The sequence below is a fragment of the Perissodus microlepis genome, chromosome 4 (genome assembly GCF_051167445.1).
Source record: "Perissodus microlepis isolate ML-2025 ecotype Zambia chromosome 4, ASM5116744v1, whole genome shotgun sequence".
NCBI classification, from domain to species: Eukaryota; Metazoa; Chordata; class Actinopteri; order Cichliformes; family Cichlidae; genus Perissodus; species Perissodus microlepis.
In genome coordinates this window covers 14522012-14545401 of record NC_140464.1, presented here as the reverse complement: position 1 = coordinate 14545401, position 23390 = coordinate 14522012, and the positions used below count along the sequence as shown (strand labels likewise).

The window sequence follows — 23390 nt, the reverse complement described above, 5'->3', positions numbered from 1 at the left end:
TGACGCATGCAACCAATCCACTCACAGACACACAGTTGTGTAATTTGCCCATTGATACAACAATGCAACAACATATTTATACAGAGTCCTTTCTGATGAACACTTGCATACTGGCACTGTGACGTGACACGCTCACTCAAACACTTTGATGATGATGATTAGTCAGTCAACATCTGCACGAGTGCCCTCAACTCTCCTTGCATCTGTGGCCACCTGTGCTTGGCGTGGACTGTGTTTATTCAGGGAGCTTTTGAGCAGTTGGTTTGAGGTTATGTGCAATTTATATTGTGTGGCTTATGAAAATAATTACTTTGGAAAATACCAGGTTTAACGGTGTAGACCAATTTAGAGGCATTAAGTGAGAAAACATTGAGAAAACCAGGAGAAAGTGCTGGAAGTACTCAAAACTCAGAACTTTTTAAGTTTGGACAAAACTAGGCACATGAAGTAGACATAAGTGGCATCATGGTTACATTCAGCTGTGGTGGTGATGCGTTGTTGATCACACGGGGCACGGCTAAGGAGGATGGGCAAGACTGGCCCACACTGCCACAGCAAGAGGATCAAAGGGAGTAAACTTGAGTTTACCTAATTACACTTGACCGCCTCTCTCCATCCACTCAGTACACGCATCAGTGAGCGCAACAAAGATGCATATGGAGGTAATTACTTCCCCTTGTCTCTACCCGTCTCTCTTTCCCTTTCTTCGTCCATGTCGGTTCCTGCTCGGTTTTTCTCTACATCTCCCATCTCAGTTACCCCTTTCTTCCTTGTAATTCTCTTGCTGCCCCACCCATTTCCCCATCTCTCGGTCTATCACCCCCTCTCTGCGTGTCTCAAATGAAGTGATTAATCTTGTCCTTTCCGCTACCTGTAGCCCCTCTGACCTTATGAAAAGGCAAAGCAACCCCACTAACAATGAGTGTGCTGTTCTGACAGAGACAGATAGAAGGAGAAAGAAGCAGAAAGAGACCCTGCAGACTGTGACGGGCCTAGGAAGCTCACCTCCACCCAATGGAGGGAGACAAAGCTTCTGTCATGGTTGAGCTATGTGGAGATTCTTCCTTAAAACACACACATGGATAATCATTCACTCGTCCATGTGTACAGTGTTAAAACAGACCAAAAATTTCATTCATGTAAAAACCCAGATGTTAATTACGCTGGTAACACTGTCACATTAGTTTGATCTCATCTGAATTTTTACCATATGTCCACACACACACAAATCATGTGCAGTTGACATCACATGGACAGCACATTGCCCATATGTGTCTGTTTGTAGTGCCAGAAGCAGGTGGAGATGACACCTGTGGAATAATGTGAGCATAAAAATAAAGCAGCAGTTCAAGTTCAAAGCAGGGACCGCTAAGGCCAACAGATCAGCACTTTTATCTAACAGCCTGCATTAAGCTGTGTTGCGCTGAATGTGAAAGGTTGCAACATGTACGCACATTGAGCATGTGAATTCATGCATGTACTGTGTACTGTACATGCAGTTGTGACAGGAAAACGTTTTATGCTCCTTCACCCTCAGACATGCCCTCAAAAGTTCAGCAACAGCCTATTATTGTTCTCAAACACCCATAAAAATGTGGTTAGCTTGGAGGGATTCAGTCATTAATAAAATAAAATTAAGCGCTCCTTGTTGTAGCTGGACTGCTTGTTGTTCTTACAGGTTGACAATGACAGACTCCCTCTTCACTCTCCTCTTCCCTCCTTTTTAATCTCTTCTACAGCCCAAATGTTTATTTGTTCAGCAGCAGACATCTTATCTTTACATTACTACATCAACACACAGCGCTGCCATTATACCATTAACACCAAAGGCCTCTTTAGGGGCACGGCATGCCGCCACGTCTTTGTGTTTCTTAATGGGCCGCAGAATGTTGAGTTACACAAGTCCTTAATGGGGAGCCCATCCAGTATGCTCTTTGTCTGTGTAGGAGAGGTTTTGCAATATCTGAAATAATCAACAACTCCACCACATACGGGAACTTCCCTGCTCCAAGTTGCGTCTCAGCTTGGCAGCAATGTGCCACTGGTTTGGCTGTTGCAGTGTTCATGCCGTAAGTGCTTGAAGGATTAATTTCCACTGCCACAGTTGATAGTAATTCAGACTGCTGACTCTGGCAAACCAGAACAATAGTCTTTGTTTTGCGAGTCTAATCATTTCCATTATATAAGCAATGATCTGAAGTCACACCAAATGTACACTGGCAATGAAAGTTAAAAAATGACTTCCTATGGTAAGACATGTTACAGCCACTAAGATGCAAGTGAAAGCAGTGAGATGGAAATGCACCAGAGACAATGCCAACATCATTATTCAGGTTATATGGCTGTACTGTTTGCAATTTGGAGTCCAGAACAAATTTCTTCTTCAGGGACAACAAAGTAAAGTAAAGTAAAGAATGTATGCTGCGTACATACTAGTCAACAGAAATTAAGCCACTAAGGGGCAGGTTGCTTAGAATAATACACAACTGCTCTGAGTTGGCAGCTCAGCCAACAGTCAGGATGATGTGTAAAGCAGGATATTCAAAAATATGATCATATGCATGTAAAATTTAAGTTTTATAAACACCATAATAAGCTAGAAAACCGCTCTGTGAGGCTGACTAAGCAGTGTGACATTTAATGTTAGGCACAGACAGCCAGCGTTCCTCGCCTTAAAACAAGAGCTCACAACCAGTGAGCTCCATTAGCTTTGACACAATTACTTCTTTAAAAAAAGTACAGTTCATCTGTAATTACATCAACATGAAAGCACATTCCCTGACAACAAGCAACAGTATGAGAGAGTGAATGAGACATAAAAAAGGAAAAGATGAGGAAGGATTAATCATAAAGCAATGAAGCATTCAAGGAGAATATTTATGACATAAAAGCTCCAAGCACGCTCCCTTATTCATCACGAAGCACCACCAACAAATGGAAGAACCAGGTCATGCCAGCTGCTGCCAATTTCTTCACACTGGCCTTGAGACTCCTAAGGAAACTGTGTCTTATTTGATCAAAACAAACCACAGATATCCCCTCCAACCAAATCAAAAGTGTAATGAATAGCAGTACAAGAACAGGCTAAACATACTCAAAGATTTTATTCTATTTATAGCATAAAAGTTACACTATAAGTAGTATAGTATGTAAGTGTACATTAAATTTAAAGCTATAATACTTAAACATAAAATTATATGCAATGTTGAACATTTCCACTGCAATTTTAACAATTATTTTTCAACATTTTACACCTACTGGGATGATTGGAACTGAGTACACACAGAAACCTTGCAGCACAGCACAGAGGTGGTCCCAGCCATTCATGCATGGACATAACAGGTCATGGCTAGTGGCAATGAGCACTTAGGGATGGTCAACAATGTGGGAGAGGAGGATGCCAAAGGCAGATGACAGGTGAGAGAAAACCTTCATTTTTTCTCCATTTCTCAATTTCTCCATACAATTTAACAGACTAATATTTTTATTTTAAAGATCTGGTGCAGTCTCACATTCACATGGTTTGAAGACTCAGATAGCGTGCAATTTAAATAGTGGAAACCAACAGAGGCGAGGCAGTCCACTGTGTTAAACTCACACACCTGGCTCCACAGGTTTACAAGGGGTGTAAACGTGAATGCATCCTGTTGCTTAAAAACGTAAACGTGTCCCAGTATGTACACACTAGAGAATCTAACCACCTAAGGGCCAGTGCATTTATGCTGGTGATCTGGTTGACCTGCAGACTTTTACTCAAATGCTGATGAAGGAAACTGTCATTTATGCACCCTGCACTGATTGGACCACCTCAGAGAAAAAAAGAAGGGGTTGAAGACAGACTGTTAAAGTCTAAGCATGTATTTAGGCTCCTAAATCCAATTTATGTGAATTTAAATGTACTCAAATGCCATGGTAAGGCAACATGATTTAAATTAGTTGTGTTTACTTTTTACTTTCAGACATGTTACACAATTTGACATTTATTGACAGTGTAGGTGAAGTACAAACTGAACATCAATGTTAAGAGCAAAACTTTTCTGATTCTGAACTGTCAAAAACATACTCGGCTAGTGAGAAAACTACACAGAGTGTTTGACAAAGATGTGATATACAAAGTGTCATCATGCATCTGCACTGCTCATGCTTTGGATCCAATCCATTGAAAACTACATTTTTATAACAGAAGTTGTACATTAGTCCAGTTACAGAACGAGGATACAGCAGAGGAAACTACTGTAAAATCCACCTTATACAACTTTAGACCCCAGCAGTCATTCTCCCAACTGACACAAAAAATGACAAAAGGAACAAATAAGTAAGAGCCCATGTTACTATGGCAACAGGGACAAAAAGCCAGTCTGGAGGAAAAGTCTAACAGACACAGTAGCTTTCCTTAAACCTTTGAACTTAATTGAGTCAGTCAGATAAAATATCAGGTTTAACTGAACTGGAACTGGCGCCTTAAACCCTGCCAGACTGTGGATGTCCATTTCAGATGGACCAATATGGCCTTATCACCTTCTCACATGCCTGGGACCTACAATAGCACCAGTTATTTCCTCTCACCTTATTTCTTCTTGCACAGCGATGTGAAGGTTTAGCGAGAGAAACCACAGAGTCAAGTTTCTTTATGAGTTTTGAGCAGCATCCAGCAGAAGCAGGGAGTACCAGACAACTTGGGACTTCTACCAGACCAAGCTTAATCAACACCTTGTTAACACACTTGTTTTTAAATAAACATGCAAACATATACGCATATACATGCTTACAAACCCTATTTAACGAGAATTTCCAAAGGTCTTAAGAGCTACGAGTGATAATTGTGTAAAAGTAGAGCAATCTCATTTCCCCTCCATTACTGCTGCTTCAAACGCTCTCTCTCCCAGCACGCACAGAGCAAAGGTATACACACTCAGGTTGTCATCAGGAAGGTGAGAGCCAGTGTTTCATGGCAGAGGAAGAAAGAACCAGACTTAGGAGAAAGAGTAAGAAGTTGATGGGAAGATGTGAGGAGAAAATAGGATGTATAACTTTGGCTGTTTCTTCAATGTTAATTTATGCCCCAAACTTCAAAAAGTTTATAATTGTAACTTTTTTTTTTATTTTATTACAGGAAAACGCTGAATGATTTCCAGGGGAAAGTAGCAGTCCTATATCAAATGCTTTTTCTCGTTCTTTACTGCATCTTGTTTTCCAAATCTGAGCTGGATTAAGAAAACTTAGCATTCGATTAAATTTCTGACTATATTGCTGGCTTTCTGGTGGCACTGGAAGCGAATTCCTGGCAAACTTTTAATGGCCCACTGTGTGTATTGTACTGTGTGTAAATGTGACAGGCTGTCTTGCAGGCATACCTGATGAGCCAACACATACCACCTGCTGATGCAGTCATGATGTCAGCCTAAAAACATCAAACTTGTACAACCCTGCTGCCTCGCCCTTTCTCTCTTTTCCTTCCTGGATTTTCTCAGTATACTAGTTAGGCTACTGAGCTCCTGCTACACTGTATTAAAACTTATTTTCTCCCCTGCTTATTTTAACTTAAGTTTCATCATCCTGTCAGTGCAATTCACATTTTCAGTACTGGATTTTCACACCTGCCTAATGCCCCCTTTTCTGTTCATCGCTACAGGGCAGGAAAAAGCGAGCTCTTCCTCCACTTGAAGAGAAAAAAGGGTCAGGCTGAATCAGGTGCTGACAGGACTAAGCCTCTGCCTCTCTGATGTGTCTACAGGGTAAATGTCACTGGAATGAGTGAAAGAGAGAGAGTGAGCCGTACTCTTTTCCTCTCCCAGCATGCACAGACACACGTAATTATACTGAATGCACACAAATAATACAGTGTAAAGCTAAAATAACCCTATACATTTTGCAGAGAAGCCAAGAGCCATTTCTCTAATACTCACACACATACACGCATGCACATGTAATCTTGACATGTTGCCTAACATCAAAAGGCTCACCGCTGTCCTGCGGGCATGTCTTTTCCTTTCCACTCTCCTTCGCACTCCCCTTCCTCTGTCCCTCCCACCTTGCAGAAGACAAGAGCTAAAACAAGATAAGCATTTGAGAAGCAGATCAGGATGCAAACTGTCCTTTGTTGGGGTTTAAACCTGAGAGGTGTTTACACAACATTGCACATTACATATACGTGCTCGAACACATGAATGAAGTAGAGACAAAACTCTGAAAACAACCTGGGGGCCCTAAGCAAGATCAGATCACTAGGAGGAAAAAAGTAAAGGAGGAACTACTAAGGACTGAAGGACTGTGGTGTTTACCATAGTGTGTGTGGTTATAATTATCTACCTTCACAATGGGCAGTGAGGTCATGGTGCACTGGGTGCTTCAGAGGAGAGACATTCACTAGCTGACATCTGACTGACGTAAGACATTTCCAGCTGTAAAAAGCGCAGCCACCTACCAACTTGTATATAATATGCTAAAACTATGGAATGCACAAATGTTAGACAATTATTAACCAGAAACAAACAGAACACTTCACTCGATACGAGAACCACATTTTTTCACTAAACCTTCCAAATAGGGAAATCATGTGTAATCAGAAATACTCATTATCCTTGATATCCTCCACTTGGTAGTGGCACTGTAGTTTAGTGGTTCACACATCTGCCTACCAAGCAAAAGATCCCCATTTCAATCCTGGGAGGAGACACAAATCCCTTTGGTTTTGTGGCAGGAAGAGCATCTGGTGTAAAAATCTGCCAAATCAAACATGTGGAGCGACCCGCTGTAGCGACCCCTTGTGAATACGGGAGCAGCTGAAATTGGGTTTCTTCTGCATTCTACTTGATGCCCTAAATTAATATTCCAACTTTTCTGGCTTGAAGCATTCTGGCTATCAAAACACCAAATTCAAGGGAGTAGGTATAAAATGTTCTTTCAACCTAGAATTTATCAACACTAAAGGAACCCAAAAGTGAGAGAGAGTAGATGCTGACATCAACAATTTAAAAAATAAATACATTTGTCAGTTTAGGATTCTGTCCTGAAAATTGACAGGAAATTGTATGAACCATTCTCAATTTTTATTATCAGTGTTTTTCCTGTATTAGGAATGGATATATTTTCTCCTTCTATTCCTCTCTCTCAAATAAAATCATGTGAAAAAGAAAGTTTTTAAACTCTATGCAAAGCTGTAAGTACACTGTTACTGCTTCCATGGGAATAAACATGGTAAGTCGCAGCCAGATGCTGTTAATCAAATGCACGTCATTAACTGTTCATCAGCAAATGTGAGCACCTCTATAAAAGCAGACACTTTGGCAGTTTGCTGTGCTGGAGCATTCAGGTGTGCACCATAATCTACCCAGGAGTGGACGTCCCAGTAAAAAGTCAGACCGTGCAAAGCTAAGAGAAACTGCAAAAATCCCAAGAGCCCCATCTCAGACTCTACAGGCCTCAGTACAATTAGAGAGACTGAACAAGTATGGCCTGTTTGGAGGATCTCCAAGAGAAAGCCTCCTCTCTCTAAAAAGAACATTGCAGCAGAGCTTGTGTTTGTAAAGCTGCAAAACTTCTAGAACAATGTCCTTTGGACAGACAAGACCAAAATTGAGATACCTGATTATAATACACAGCATCAGGTTTGGCAAAAACCAAACACAGCATATCAGCACAAACACTTTGAACCACAGAAAGCACAGTGGTGGAGGAGTGATGATATGGGCTTGTTTTGCAGCCACAGGACCTGAGCACCTTGCAGTCACTGATTTGACCACTAACTCTTCTGTATACCAAAGTATTGTAGAGTCAAATATGACAGCTAAAGCCAAAATTGGGTGATGCAACAGGATATCACATAATTTTGGCTAAAAAAAGAAAAAATCATGATGTTGAAATGGCACAGTTAAAAGTTCAAACCTCATCTGGACTGAAATGCGGTAGCAAGAGAGCTCTGCATGAACGAATGCCCACAAACCTCAATGAATTGAGGCAATGTTGTAAAGAAGAGTGGGCAAAAATAATGTAAGAGACTGAAAAAGTCATACAGAAAACAGTTGCATCAAGTTACTGCTGCTAAAGGTAGTTCTAAAAGCTACTGAATCATGTGTTGTACTTTTTTTACAGGACTGCACATACAGATTTGTCTTCATTTCTGCCCTTACACTGCTATACAAGATACAGTCTTGCAAGCTGTAAATTGATGACATGCAACAGATTTTTTTCAAGTACTCATTGTGTACAAAAAAGCAATTTTAACACATTTAACTGAGCAAGCACGACAACCCGCTTGATAGCTCTGTTCTTTGATCTTAAATCATTAGAGGAAAATATTTCCTAAAAAGCTAAACCACTGTACTGTGGCTTAAATTATGCTAAACAACCTCTATAAGATGTCCCATACTGTAGCTTATCAAGCATGCAAATGGGCCAAGTGCATCTAGTCTAAATAAATCTCAAAGAGAGTGACACCATCAAACCAATGAAGAGGTCATGGGAGAATTAACACACTATAACAAGACTGTTGTCTGTTCCTGTGCACTGGAATCTATCGCACTAGCATAGACAAAGCAGACGGGATGTATACAATAGGAGGCCATGGGCCAACTGAGCCTCTTCTGTAAGGCGCTGGGCTGCTCTGTCACAATGTGGTGGTCAGTGTGTGGGCAGTATTTTGGGAATGGCTGAGCTATAAAGGCACTGAAGGGTTGCAGGAACATCATGTCCACACAGCAGGGGCAAGCACTTGCTACAGTGACATCCACAAGCCCACTTTTACAATACGAATGTGTTCACATGAAATGAAACCTGACACTGTGCACAATAATAAATCACCTTAGGTACTGTTAATCATTATGGTATGCACACAGAGGCCTAAAAGTGCCAACTTCTTTGGTCCTCTTCACCACTTATGAGCCTAATTTCGTACAGAGACACTGCAAACAACTCCTTGCTTCTTCCACTCTGGACATTTGATGTAACTGATGCTCAGGTCCAAAATATAACTGTTTTACTTGACTCCAGCACAAACATGGATATGCAGTAATGCATTCATGCATGAAAAGAAACACAAATGCACAGACCAAATTTGTTTGTTTTGTTTTTTGTAATCATTACGTACATGCACACAAAAACTCCACACACCTGCAAACACACAAAAGACATAATCATACAAACATCCTCACAGTGATGTTATAAGCACATGAAAGGGCAGAAGAATTACGCGAGTTGGAACAGACCTGCACAGACTCTGGGGTACATCTTGGAGGGAACACAGCTTTCTTTAGACACCATTACTACTCTATTACTCACTACTTTATGAAGAATTTGATGAGAATTGGATGAAGTGAAGGATGGAGAGAGATGCCAGGTTGGAAGAGGCAGCAAGGGAAAGGTTGGGGAGACAGAGAGAGTATGAGAGAGGACAGAAGTTTCCAGCTTTCTGTGCGGATGACTGTGTTTAACTGTGTTTGTGCATGCATGTGTGCACTTTCTGACGTGCATAGCTGGATGTTTATCTGCGCTAGCATGCAAACAAAAAGCCTGGCTGATATGGGCTTCCTACGAACGATATGTTTTAGTGTGTGCACTGTTATTTGTATGGGCGTAAAGGTGAAGTTGCCTCAGCTGAAGCAAAGATGTGATATGCTGGGGGAGGTGAGACTAGCCTGCTAGTTTGCTAAGGGTTGGATGGTGGTGGGGATGGTTGGGGTTCAGTCAGGCCTGCAGGTCTCCTGTGGTGAGTGACCTCATCGCCTGGCCCCTGGTATTGTGGCAGCAGCACAAAGCCATGCAGGGGACAGATAGAAGACTACACATGAATGTGGGGGAGGGAGTGGATGTGAGTGTAGAAGAAGATGCGAATGAGCCTGCATGACTGAGAGAGGGAGCAAAACAGGAAGAGAAAAACGTAAAGACAGAGAAAGTAGTGAATTCTGAAAAGGGGGGGGAAACGGAAGACCACCAGGCTCTCAGGGAAAACAAGCATAAAGACACACAGAGTGTCAATGAGGGGACCAACAAGACAGGAAATACAAACACATTCAAACAAACAGACTAAACAGCACACAACACAAACCTGCTAATTTGTTCACGCTGTGTACTGCCCACCATCAAATACAAATCATAGACACAGTCAAACATCCTCACTTTTCTTCAGCCGAACACACAAAGAGACACGTCCTCACAATCATGGGAAAAGACACACAAAGTCAATGGGATACTTCCTCAATAGTCCTAAAATCTTGAGAAAAAGAGATTTGGGTGTGAGAAGACTCCCACACAGTCATCCACTTAGCCCTTTATTCTACATCCTGTTTACCCTACACTGCCCGGAAGTCCACCGGGGTCACCTAATACAAGTGTGCATGCCTATAGGCAGACACACATCTTGTATGTTTCCAGTACAACAAGTGTATCTGTCCGAGGAAAAAAACGCAATGAGCCCAATGATTGTTATTACCTCTTTTATCTCTGTGTGGCAAAAACACCCCCTAGGGGCTGCAATGTGGTAACAACATACTCAGCTTCACTAAGTGGACGCTCATGTAGGAACTGTGTAGATGAATTGTGTGTCACATTTTAGCAAAACACCCCTTGTAATTTTAGAAACATCTTTTGTGTATAACAGATATTAACGCAGTGTAGCACAAAGCCCAATTTCCACATCAGATCAGCTGAGCTATCAGATATGACGATGACAGTTATGATCATCTGATTAGGTCAGACAGTACACTATCTCCTCTTGCATCCTCTCCGTTGCTTTGTCCATTCACACGGGCCTTAAATAAACTTCCGCTGGAACACAAGAGGAGACAGAGCTCCCTGAGGCCCTTTTAGTGCCTTTCCCTCTGCTCTTGTTTATATGTTTAAGTTTTCTGTCGCTTGCTAATTTATCTGTTAGTTTTTTCACTTCACACAGAGTCTCTCTTTCTCTCATAAACACACACACACACACACACACACACACACACAAAGAAAAAGACTGCCCGTAGACTAAAGATGTTCCCTGTCCATCAGCAGGGGCTGGTTGGGAAGGTGCAGAGGTCAGGGTTTAAGGGCCAAAGGCCATCTAATGAGTCACTTCATCAACTCATTACTCAACTCGTTAATTTGAGGATTAAAGCAGGCAGGATGAGGTAAGCACCACCTCTTTGCAACCCTGCTCTCCCCCCATTGTAACCTTAAATTTTAACTGCTATTGTTTTGTTGTTGTGCTTCTTGTGGTTAGAAGTAAACCAGTTTTAGTTCTGGAGTATCATTTTGAGGGTTTTTTTTTTCTTCAGCTTCTGGTTCTCTACTTATCAGAAATAAAGAGCAGCTTTTGCTTGAATTACATTCAGCTCCTGACCTGAGATGATTTAACAACTCCTGTTAGCAGATGGCAATGTTATTTTAAAATACTACAAACCGTGCCAAGTCAGCTAAAGAAATGGGATAAACAGGGTTTCCTCATGCCTGCCAGACTATTTATGTGGATAGTAAGAGAGCGTGGTTTCTACTATGTGCACTGTCCCCGTGAGAGCATTTTGTGGTATGAGGGCATTGCACTAATGGAGGTGGGCAGGAGTAGACAACCTGATGAGTCTATTTGTGTGTGTTTTGTTTGTGTAAAGGGAAATATAAAAGGCGCTCCTGAGATACCCCTTTAAGAATTAATGTGATTTCTCTTAATTGTTGTTCTTATACACAGTAAAGTGGGAGGTCATCAAGGTCGTTTAACCAGGTGTGCAGAAAAAAAAAACAAACCCTGAAAAAAAACGGGCCAACAATAACAGATAAATGGCTCATTGCTATCAAAAAGCTAATTTCAAATCACATCTCTTCAGGAGGAAGTGTGATAAGAAAAACTTGTTTAAATAGCCAACAGTGCTTTGATTTACTATATTAAAAGACTGCCTCACAATGGGCATTTAGCTGGAGGAAGTGTTGGGAAGATAGGCTGGCAAATGAGGGCACACCTGGATAAACAGGCTGTATTTACATGCACACTGTACTGGCACATGCATATACAAGCGGTGTAATCTTGAGTGGCTGAGACCATATCCAAATTGGTGCAAAAGAAAGTATGACCTGATTCTCTTATCAAACCTGATATTTTCCTATTTAAACATGTAATCTGAAAAATATTCTAATCTGAGTGCTGTAAATTAGCTGAAACCAAAACACAATAATCAGACGTAGATAGTAAGATAAGATGATAGTTTCACTCAATACAGCTCCAGCACTGACATGGCCTGGTTTGACTGACTATAATGTGAAACCATACACCTGTTCCTTGCTTATCTTGTGTCACATGTCCGTTTATAGGACGTATCATAATGAGGTCATTATGGTACTTAATGGGTAGCAAATAGAGGGGTCTGACTGTGAGCTAGCTGGCAGCAACGTATTAGAGGTTTAGACATTACTTTAGAGACCAGCCAAGGTCAAAGAGATAAGCAGATACTCAGTTTTTATCAGTAACAAAGCATTCCTGACTTTGTACTTCATTCAGACAGGTGTTTCACATGAATGCTATATGTACAGGGTCAACATTCTGACACTGCATTAAAAAGAAATCTGTCATAGCAGCAACAGTTCATTACCCTCAGGTGGCTTGGATCCACTCCTCAAAGGTGGCACTCATTTAGAATTAGTCTCTCGGTGCTCCCAAACACTGCTCATAATATTTCAGTGGGTTAAAGCAGAGTACAAAGCTAAATTAAGATGTTTCCAGCAAAAAGCTGCATTTTGATAGCGAGAGCCATGCTATAAGACCTATGCTGTTATTTTAGACAAAAAGGGTGTTGCTCAGAATTAGACTAATGTCACATTTATTTAGACAAGAAATAAATATATATAACATTCAAATTTTATATATGCACAACAATACAAAAGAAAAAAAAAGTAAGATAACGAAAGACAAAGTTTCTGCTAGTGCTGAGACACTTGTAGATGTTACCACACACCAAACACAGAATTTATAAAATAAAGTCATAAGATCATAAAATCATCAAAAAAAATGTTTGAACTTATTTTAACTACTGGTACTACTACTCATCAATCGGCCCAGCAGCGGGCTTATTTTACAAGTGCTCTTTAAATAACTGTAACTCCTTTACTCCTTTTTGTACTAGAAACAAAAATCAAACAGTTTCAGTAAGAAGAGTAGGCGATCTTCATGGGGATTTCAGTGTTTCACGGTAGCACAAAGCATTCACAGGGCGCTGCTGTGTGAACACAGACAGAAAAATCAGCTGTGCCTACATTTTACCATGTGTGCTTCACATTATTTTACCCCTCAATCATTTTGGGTGAGGGAGAAAATTCAAATAGTTCTTGAAACATGAGAATTGTTTTGTAATTTTCAAGCTAAAATTACAAAATAAGTTAAGGTTGCCTATATGACACTTGGGTGATAAACCTTTCAAGAATTAGTAGCAGTGTGGAAACCTCTTCTTAGGAGGGGAAAAAGGCAGTGTGTATTGATGAATCCAGTTTTGAGATTTCTGGAATTAACAAAAGGGTAAATGTAAGAAGACAAACATGAAGGAAAGTGTGAAACACTGCAAAACAATTCAAATCGAGGAGTGTTTCTGGGATCTTCAGGAGTTGGATAACTGCACGTGTGACCTGTGATTTGCCAGCGTGGACTTTCCTCTATAGTCACATGGCCTCAGACGCATGGGGCACTTCAGGAAAGCAAAAGCAAAGCACCCTTGACATGACAATAAGCCCTTTGAAACACTCAAATCAGGCTGTGACAACACACATTTTCAGGTTATGCAGTTTTCTGAGTCCAGGCAGCTCAAGTGCATGCTATTATTAAGGTGAAATTTAAAGAAGAAGAAGTATCTTCAAAACTGTTCCCTGACTTTTAAACAGAACTTAGACCTCTTAGAAGATGAGCATAAACATAAAATTTCAATGATGAAAATGCAAGAAAAGTGTGTATTTCTCTTTAAACCCCCTATTTAATAACACAGAAATGTTTTCGTGTGTTAAAATCTGTGAGGCCGCAAAACCTGTTATGGCTCCTTTTCCAGGCATCTGAGGAAAGATGGACTGCATGCACCGCACAAACATATGGCTGGTGCAGCTCAAAAACTTTGAGGTCATGAAGGCTGACATATGGAATGGCGTGTTAATCAAAGAGTCCATGCTCCCAGCTGGAGCAGACACACTGGAAAAACATTCTCACATGCATGCTGGAGAATGCACTTGTAACACGTGTGTGTGAATGTCCATGTGTCTGTGTGTGTGTGTATGTTTCTCATAATAATGTAAAGCCTGTCAATTTTTGCAGTGATGGTGGAGTTTGTGAGCCGGGTTATGCACGTGTGTGTGTCTTTGCCTAACCCTGGTACTATTTTCCAACTTTCTGTGTAGTTTATTTAAAGAATTACACATATTTAATCTAAAATAACGTATTAATACTAAATTCAGTTGTTTTGGTTTAAAGTGGATCTACTGTATTATACAGTTAGATGATCGTATTAAACATGGCTAAAGTTTCAAATAATGAGGTCAAACAATGTATAACTAATTCCCTTTAAGCCAGAAGCTCAAACGTCCCTCTAAACCTTTAGTTTCTCACTACTTTTTTAAATGGTGATAATAATGATTTTCTTTACGCTGTCAAAGAGGGGAATATCTTTAATATGGTCAGCTCCCTGAAGACAGCAGTCTTGTGCACGAACTGTTCAAATCTTCAGTTTGAGAGTGGCAGCCAATCAGAAGAATGGGAGTATGGCATTTAGGAGCTACAGACAGAGGAGGATCAAGACTCTGTACAGGAAAAATAAGGATTATTGTGCACTGTGAATCATGCAAAGTCCTCAAAAAAAAAAAGCTATCTCATGATTGTAGAGCAGTAAGCGCAAAAAGAGCCAATGACATGTCTCTTCCCCTTTAATGCTCCAGTATTTCCTTTTCTCCCTTTACATGTGGTCGGGGAGCTCTGCACTTCGGCAATTTTAAAACCAGAACGTCAGTGACGTAGTAGCTCATCTGGCTCATGACATCCGTCATAATTCACAGGTTATTGCCTGGAAAACAACAAATGTGATCTTAACTTTGAGCACAGCTTTGACTAAACACCCATTAGGTAATCACTGTGTGCAAGTTTGATTAAATTCTGTAGGAGGAGAAGCAATTTGTCTGAATTATGGATGGATGTCTCATTGGTCCTTCTGCCAGACAAGCTGAAAAGAGACAAGACAAATATCTTTTCTCTTGCCATTCTTCGTGAATATCCCTGAACAGCAGACACACAAACACGCATTACCCTGACATCTTTAAAAAGCTTGGAATGAAAGCTGAGGAAGCAGACATTTACAAAACAGGATATAACTAGAATGCTGACCACAACCTGGCTCCGTTTCAGTTTAAGTAATATTTTTCTTGTCCCAAGATGCCCTCCTGCATCATTGTCCTCCTGTCTGGCTCATTCCTGTAATTATACAGACCCATCTCAGCCCCAGCAAAAAACAAATAGACTAGCTTCACTGGTGGAGAAAAAAACAAAAAAAAAATGAAAACACATGAGTTATAATGCTTATAAATCTAATGCAATCAGATAACCTTTATCTTAATCGGTGTGCATATGCAGACATAAGCTTCTAGTCTATTCAGTAATATATAATCTGAGAAAAGTCAGAAAGTGGCATGATATATGATCATTAACTAAACACAAATGTCTAATGTTTTAATGCATACAGCATACACAAAACATATTTTTCACTGTTTCTGGCTACACTCTGTAAAATGAAATGGAAAAGACTTTTTTTAAAGCACCATATGTGTGCTCAACTGCTATAGAGACAATCATTTTAAAAGGAAACAAGGGAATAAAAAGAATAAGGCATAAAACAGCCCTGTCTACAAGTGTCTGTTACTAAGCTTATTAAAAGTGACGTGCTCACAGGGCTCACAGGGCTCAGCACAGTCTCACTGAATTTCTAGAAAGTTATATGAGACAGATAATGGATGAGAGACAGGATGAAGGAGGACAAGACAACAAGGGGAAAATTGGCCACAAAAAAAGCGATGAGAGGGAAAAAAAGAGAGCACTGGAGAGAGCAGCGAAAAACAAAGAGGGCTTCATTGTTTTTGGTTTTACTCATTACTGAAGGGGATGATAGCATAATATAGTGCTAATGGGGGAACAAATTGTGTGGTGTTCGGCTTACATAACTGCTGAGTGACTAATCACACAAGTTGTTTCCTTGACACACACACACACACACACACACACACACACACACACACAAAATGCTATCAGCACCTCTTTTTTTCTCTCCGCTCTGTGCCGCTCACACACTCACCTCCATTTCATGGAGGTCTCAAGGAAATTATTGCACAAAATAAAATAAAAAAACACTTAAGATCAAGAAAATAATTGTAAAAAAAATGAAAGGAAAAAACATTTCACATGCATAGCCCTCGCTGTAATATTACACGACCTGATACATCGTGATGATGAGAAATACGCCATCAGGTCAAGAACAGACACATAACTTCAGCATTTGTATATTTCCCCAGTTTTCCTACCCCATTAGACCATATGTGCATGAATGGCTCAATGTCTGATAAATCAAATGGACAGCTGTTTGCAGAACGAAAGGAGAGCTAGAAAGACAGAGTGAGAGGCAGAGAGGGGGCGATGTAGTCGGACTCCATCTGCTAATCTGCGTCAGTCCAAGGCAGTTCTGGCACATCAAGCGAGGGTGATGTACTTTACTGTCACTCCATCAATGCCAACAACAGAAGGCACAAACAAGCAAAAAATATTCTTCACTCTGAAGTTCAGTTTAACTTGATTTTATGCTTTGATGCCTGTTTGTAAAGGAATGTACAGTCGTCTGGTAGATGACTGACGATTTTATGGCAAACCTTACCAATGAGAACTTGTAGTGTACTCTAAAGTGACCAAGTCATGTGTGCAGGCCTTCTGCTTGCTTTGCGCAACGTTTCATTAATGCTGCAAGACCACATTGGGCATAGATCAACACATTTCTGTCAGCGGCACTCCAGGCACAACAACCGCAATGCAACTGCAATGCGACCAAGCCACCAGCCAGTGGTCCAGCATCATTAGCTGTAAGTGAAGAGTGAGGAAGAGCAGAATTGAGGAATGGACAGTGTAAAAGCAACTAGGATAGAAAGTTAGGGGCAGACAAAACCAGCTAACTGCCATGTCCTTGCAAAATCTAGCAAATCCAACAAGGTTTTCACTCGCCGAGACACTGCTGCATATTCACCCACAAATCCCACAACAACAAATTCCTGTGTGCACACCATTAATGGTTTAAGCTTGCTGTGTATATTGAGACAGCAAACATGACAGCCAGTCAAATAAATTCGGCATCATGCATGGTTTCATGGGCTGATGACAATGCCATTACATTGCTTTGCATGGAAAGAGGCTGTAAGTATATTAAAACCTGATGGGTATGGTCTGCTGCCAGATATTTCTTTTCTGTTGTAACTTTAATCTGCCACATCAGCCACCCATGGGCATGGTTTTTCAAACTGTCCACTTCCATCACATGTTGCGCCCGCCTAGAGGCTCCTTCAGAGTCACTGACGTGCAATCAGAGGTCTGTGTACCTGTGCCAAGGCAGCACGGTAAATTGTCAGCTGACGAAAGAGTGGAAAAACTGTGTTTTGGGTTTGGCCTGTGCTCTCTGTAGCCAACAGGAAAGCTTCGGTGTTTCCTCTTCATGGGACATAATGGATTCTCCCCGCCAATGAAACACTATTCCTCCTGGCGAGTCTGCCCGCCGGCCACCTGAAACCCTTTCCCACAACACCCCGTCCCCTGTCTGAGCCAAACCCAGCCCATGAACTGCAGATATGGGACAGATGGAAGTATGGTGAAAGGGCGTCTGAAGAGAGGGGGAATGTGAAATAACACTGAGTAGGAGCAGATGGTAAAAAAATTAAATGGGGGGAGACAGAAGAAAACTGGCATCTTTCTTTTTCTTTAAGACAACTATGGAGAATCGTTGATTACTGAGCACTGTGTCTGTGCAACTCCACCCATATATGCAACATGATACGGATACTCACATCGCTTACCATGGCAACCGACAACACAATGAAACACATCCAGTCGCCCCTTACCCACTCATAACGGGACCCCCTTCTCTTCCACATCTGTCCATGTTCCGCTGTTTAGGTGATGAGATGCTGACAACACTGGCACATAGTGGCCACAAGGGCATAAGACCCGACTGAAACAATGGCCTCTTTATGATTTTATCAGCCTAAAAACAAGCATTCAGACCTCAAACACACATCTGGGTCGCTGGAATCACATGTTGCGCAAACGGAAAGATTTTGTACCTTCTCTCATTGTCATCCAGGTGAGCGAAGAGGACATTCTTGGAGATGGCCTTGGCCAAGGCAGTCATGGTCTTGTAGTCTTTTGGAATCACCTGTGAAGGCAAAAGAAAGAGGCAGCACATGAATGTGTGCTATAACAACACCATGCAGGTGGACACATGAAACAAACCAGCACAAACAAAAAGCAGAACCCACTTCAAAAGCTCAGTAAATTAAGTAATTAAAGACCAGAGTGCTGGCAAACTCTGAAAGGAATATCCCACACGTGCATCTGTGTATTTTTGGGGAAGCCCATCTGTTCAAGGATTGCACTCAAAATGTCACACGGGCCTTAAAAATTCACCAAAGCCCTGAACTCATTCATAAAACATGCATTTTCATGTCCCAGACTCTGTGGTGTGTGTGTTCGCAAAAAAATGGAATGGTAAAGTCTGGAGCCACAACAAAGCAGCTGGAGAGAGAAGTCCGTCTTTATAGCTCTCTTCTAGGATGTCCTAATGCTCATTTAACTGTAGAGCATAAATGGCAAAAAGTAAGACAAAAAGACAATTTTTCTTATATAAATATGAGGGAGTGATATGTGTGCGTGTGTGTGTGTGTGTGTGCGTATCCCTCTTGTCATGGGAGAGAGGAGGGGGTAAGCTGTAATTAAGTTAATGCAACAGATGTCTCCACATGAAGACAGCCGCACTGTGCTGTTCACAATATGCACACAAATACGCACAGAACCACATCACACACAAACTAAAAAGTACCCAAATTTTAGAACTAGAACTGGCTACTTAGTGGGCAGAAAGAGAAACAGGCTGGTCAGGCCTGGAAAATGCAGTTGGAAGTGGAGACCGATTTTAGGTCAGCCTCCGATCCATCTCCAACTCCGTCACCCAGAAGATCATCCAGTGTCACGGCACACAGCCTATTACCAGTCGGCTGGATGCATTTGCACTCCAAAAGCTTAACTGGCTTAACATTTCGAATGTAATGGAAAGAAATTATCATTCAGTCCTAGCAAACAATTTAGGTAAAGGCAGATAGAAAAAGATGGATCTCTGGTGTTCAGTCATTTACACCTGCAAGCAATTATCAGCTGCAAACACAAAACACCTTCCTCCTTCAGAGCAGTTTTTTTTTTTTTTTTAACAAAATCAACATGCACTGTGATGTTAGCGGTGAAACACGCAATTCAATTCTCATAACACAATCTCCAGGCCAAGTTGGCAGACCTTATAATTTGTTAAGAATGATATCACACAAAAACAATTTTAATCAGATGAGCACAGTTCGCTAACTGACATTGTCAAATAAATCACCTGTTACTTTTTACACTGGAATACTGATAGAAATATTTATGTAGGAATTTGTAAGCGTGTATTACATTGAGTCTGTGTGTGTTTGGTGTTGTGTGTATGGCACCTTACTGCACATAAATGGCCAGAAATACAGAAGAAGAAATACACAAAAATTCACTTTTCTCTGGTTGATTTGTTGTGTTAGGCTAAGTTGTAACGGCACAAAGTCTTTTTTGTTTAGTTTTTTTGTACATGCTACTGATGCGGATTTGATGTGATGTGGATGTGTAAAGAAAACGAGGCTGGAGATGCAGGCAGGCTTTTTGCCATGACACATGTCTGTAGAGTCTGGTATAGACCTCAGAGCCATGTGTGGGTGTTTGCACACACCTGATACACACATACACACACACACACACACACACACACTGCATGCTCCATTGGGCATGCGATTACAGTGTGGTGATGGGGGCTCGTGCCGTTATGTCATTACCCAGCAATTATTGGCATGTCAAGTTAATTACAACTGAATAAGCACGGTAATGTTACACCACTTAAAGTGTGTGTGTGTGAGTATGTGTGTGTCTCTGTGTGTAACGGTGTGTGTGTGTGTGTGTGTGTGTGTGTGTGTGTGTGTGTGTGTGTGTGTGTGTGTGTGTGTGTGTGTGTGTACCGGTGTGTGTGTGTTTCTGTGTATAACAGTGTGTGTGTCTCTGTGTGTAATGGTGAGTTACACTTTCTGGCACAAGAGCATCCCTTCTTCCAGCTTCAATAAATTATGAAGGAATGGATACACGGCAGTTTGTAAGAAGACTGATAACTTGAACTCTTGTTGTCCACAAAGAGAAAACAACTACTGAACTTTCTCTTCCTCTTTACCTGTTAACCACACTCTGTTAACCAGTGATACAAAGTAAATCTAAGTATGAATCAAGTCTATTTTCTGCATAATCTGTGTACAAAGATATGTGCATATTCATATGCGAACAAGACCATTGAAATTGGAAGCTTTCTGGTTCCCACTTCCACTCTCAATTATATTAACCAGTCGTGCATGAGCAAGTTTTGATTGCACGCAGATGAACAGTCCATGTGGAGAGAGAAAAATTCAGTAGTGGTGAAATGTGATCCCAAAACCATCAGCCATCATGTGAAGAAGATTTTGACTTATAGATTTATTAGCATTCACAAAAAAATGAAAAATAAAGATCTTGTCCCAGAAATCCACCTGCTACATTAACCCAGATTTCCGTATGAATGTTAATATACTTAAGGTGCTATTAAGTCTGGGTACTCAGCATCTGTACTGACATAGATGACTCACACGCTTGAGTATTTTGCTGCAAATAAATTAACTCCAAGTCTCTTCACTAATGTTTGTAAAATTGCACCGTTTAGCCTCTTTCACACTGGTGAAATGTTCTATTTCTTGGTGGGCGTTAAATGAATGAAAATAAACAACTTCAATGTTATTGATTACACTAGTGTGTATTAAAAAAATAATACTCTGAAGTTCAGATATCAAACCCCACCTAACCTTCTGACTGAACGGTATTCATTGTTCATTTGTTTTTACTCTATCATAGCATCATAGTTTAATGTAATGTTTTGCTTAGAAAACAGAAAAACTAAACAGATTTAAGTAAACTGGTTGTATTCTACATACAAACCTACATAACTGCTGCCAACTGTGTGCAAACCTGTTAATGACTTTGTAGAAAAGTGCACAGAGCTTCTTTATGCGTTAGATGTTTGTCTCTGCAATCAGATGTTAATGTATGTATCCGTCATAAGGCTGACCTTGCGCACATAGCTGACAGCGTCCTCCTCGGTGTAAACCTCGGCACTGACACCGCCCCTGCGGCGACGGGCCTTGACAACAGGGTTGGGTGGTGGGGGAGAAACTTCATCGTCATGTGAGTCTGACTGGCTGTTAGATTTCTGGCGTGCCATGATCTGCTTGCATTCTTCCTGCAAAAAGCAAAGAGAAAAGATTTTTTGAGCTGCAAGCAAAAAGAGAGGGCGATAAATGGACAAGGCTATTAAATATTTTTTTTAGAAAATGCTGGTATTTCAAAAAGGAGTACCCAAGACAAATTCTTTAATGTGTAACAAAATGTGCATAGGAACACAGCAAATACTATTACTAGTGCCAAAAAACTACAGTAACTTCAAGCAAGACAAACAAGATCATCTTAAAGCATTTGTTATTCTTTTCAAAACAATCACATGAGCGAGAGCTGACAAACCACCATTTTAACAAAACATCATGTGGAATTGCAGGTCAGATACTGTAAGAGAATAAACATCAATGTCCTACTCCTGGATGGACATCTGGCTGCCATGGTATGATGAAAGGGATCAAATATTAATATTGGCAGAACTGACCATGCAGCACGAAGAAGGCTCAACCAGGTACTGTCCTCCTTTCAGATAATGAACAACAAGGAATAGAGACATCAAAGGGGGACACAGGATGCCTCCGGCTGGCTGTTCTTTTAACTGCTGAACACTCTGCAGGTGATGAATTATTGATTGCAAACTTGACTAACACGTTAGCATAAGTACACAATCAAACCACTGAACGCTTGTTAGTATGTGAGACTGCTTTGAGACGAGGGAAATGGGAAAACAGTTTGTGCAAAGGTAGCAAAAATCCACTGCTTTGTTCGTTCCTGCACAGACACTGACAATGGCTGGTGTGAATCTGTGGATTTTCATGCATTAACGCACTTAGTAGCACAGTAAGAACTGAGCTGACAGCAGTATTATTCACCACCCATGTTTTGGTGCAGTAACAATATCTATGACACGTTTTCTTTTATATATATATTTGGGGCTTTCTTCTGTTTGCTAGTTCAGTGCATTGCCACTGTGCAGTCAGAAATAAACAAAGATGTCTCAGAGAGACAAGATTCCAGACAGGCAAACGTGGCAAGAAGTGGCACTCTCACACTGCAGTACAGAAACACCAGACAGACAAGATATAAACAGAAAGAGAACTGCTGTAAGAACAGATTTTTCAGAGCGTCGGTGGTCTCTCTTCCAAGCCTATTTGTAACTGTGTTGAGCAAAACATGACCTGATTCAATCACCCAACAAAAATGAAAATTTAAAGCGACATTTGATTTAATCTTTTGCTTTTCAAGGACTTCAGTAAAAATAGAGTTTTGCACTTTTCACTTTAGTGCACTGTAATATGCATTTTTGACTATTATCTGCTGTTTAACAGATGAAATGATTGCTGCAAATCTGAAGACAGGTAAAAAGAAAAAAGACCTGGAAGTAAGCTAGGAGTAAGAATGTTAGTGAATGCAGGGAGCAGAAATTTACTGACAATTCACTGTAGTCAAAAACCGACAAGGGGAGAGAGGACAAGAGACAACTTGCAGCAGAGAGAAAGAAAATGCCACAGAAAGGGATGGAGAGCATAGGTAATGGTGAAAAACTGTCATATTAGCTGAAAACGGAGACTCAAACCTGTCAAATCACAAGTCAGCACTTCTCTGTACATACTTCCTAAACTATTTCAATAATTACAACAGCACAATATCATGAAATCTGCAACGGCAACACATCCACAATACAATTTTAGAAAACACTAGCTAGTTAAACAGTTGTTTTCAAGGTTATTCATTAGCTCAGACTTTGACTCAGCCTTTGATGTAGTGTACTTTCATCTAACATCCCCCAATTCGACTCCCCCTCCTGCCTGACTCCATTACCCTCTTACTCGTATTCATGTTTTGCTCACTTTCACAAAACAGTACGATGATGCAAATCTCATGCCAACACGTGAGTTAGAAA

The 23390-nt window shown here is 40.8% G+C and overlaps 1 protein-coding gene across 3 annotated transcripts in view; it reads right to left on the bottom strand.

Moving 5' to 3' along the window:
• Positions 1-23390, bottom strand: part of prkar1b (protein kinase, cAMP-dependent, regulatory, type I, beta) — a 69492-nt gene that overhangs the window by 30253 nt on the left and 15849 nt on the right. For all 3 annotated transcript variants that reach the window (XM_084925966.1, XM_084925965.1, XM_084925967.1), the window contains 2 exons: positions 21384-21554; positions 18295-18386 (listed from right to left, as the gene is read on the bottom strand). In XM_084925966.1, the coding sequence (XP_084782092.1) occupies positions 18295-18386; positions 21384-21554 (263 nt within the window). The remainder of the gene's footprint in view (positions 1-18294; positions 18387-21383; positions 21555-23390) is intronic.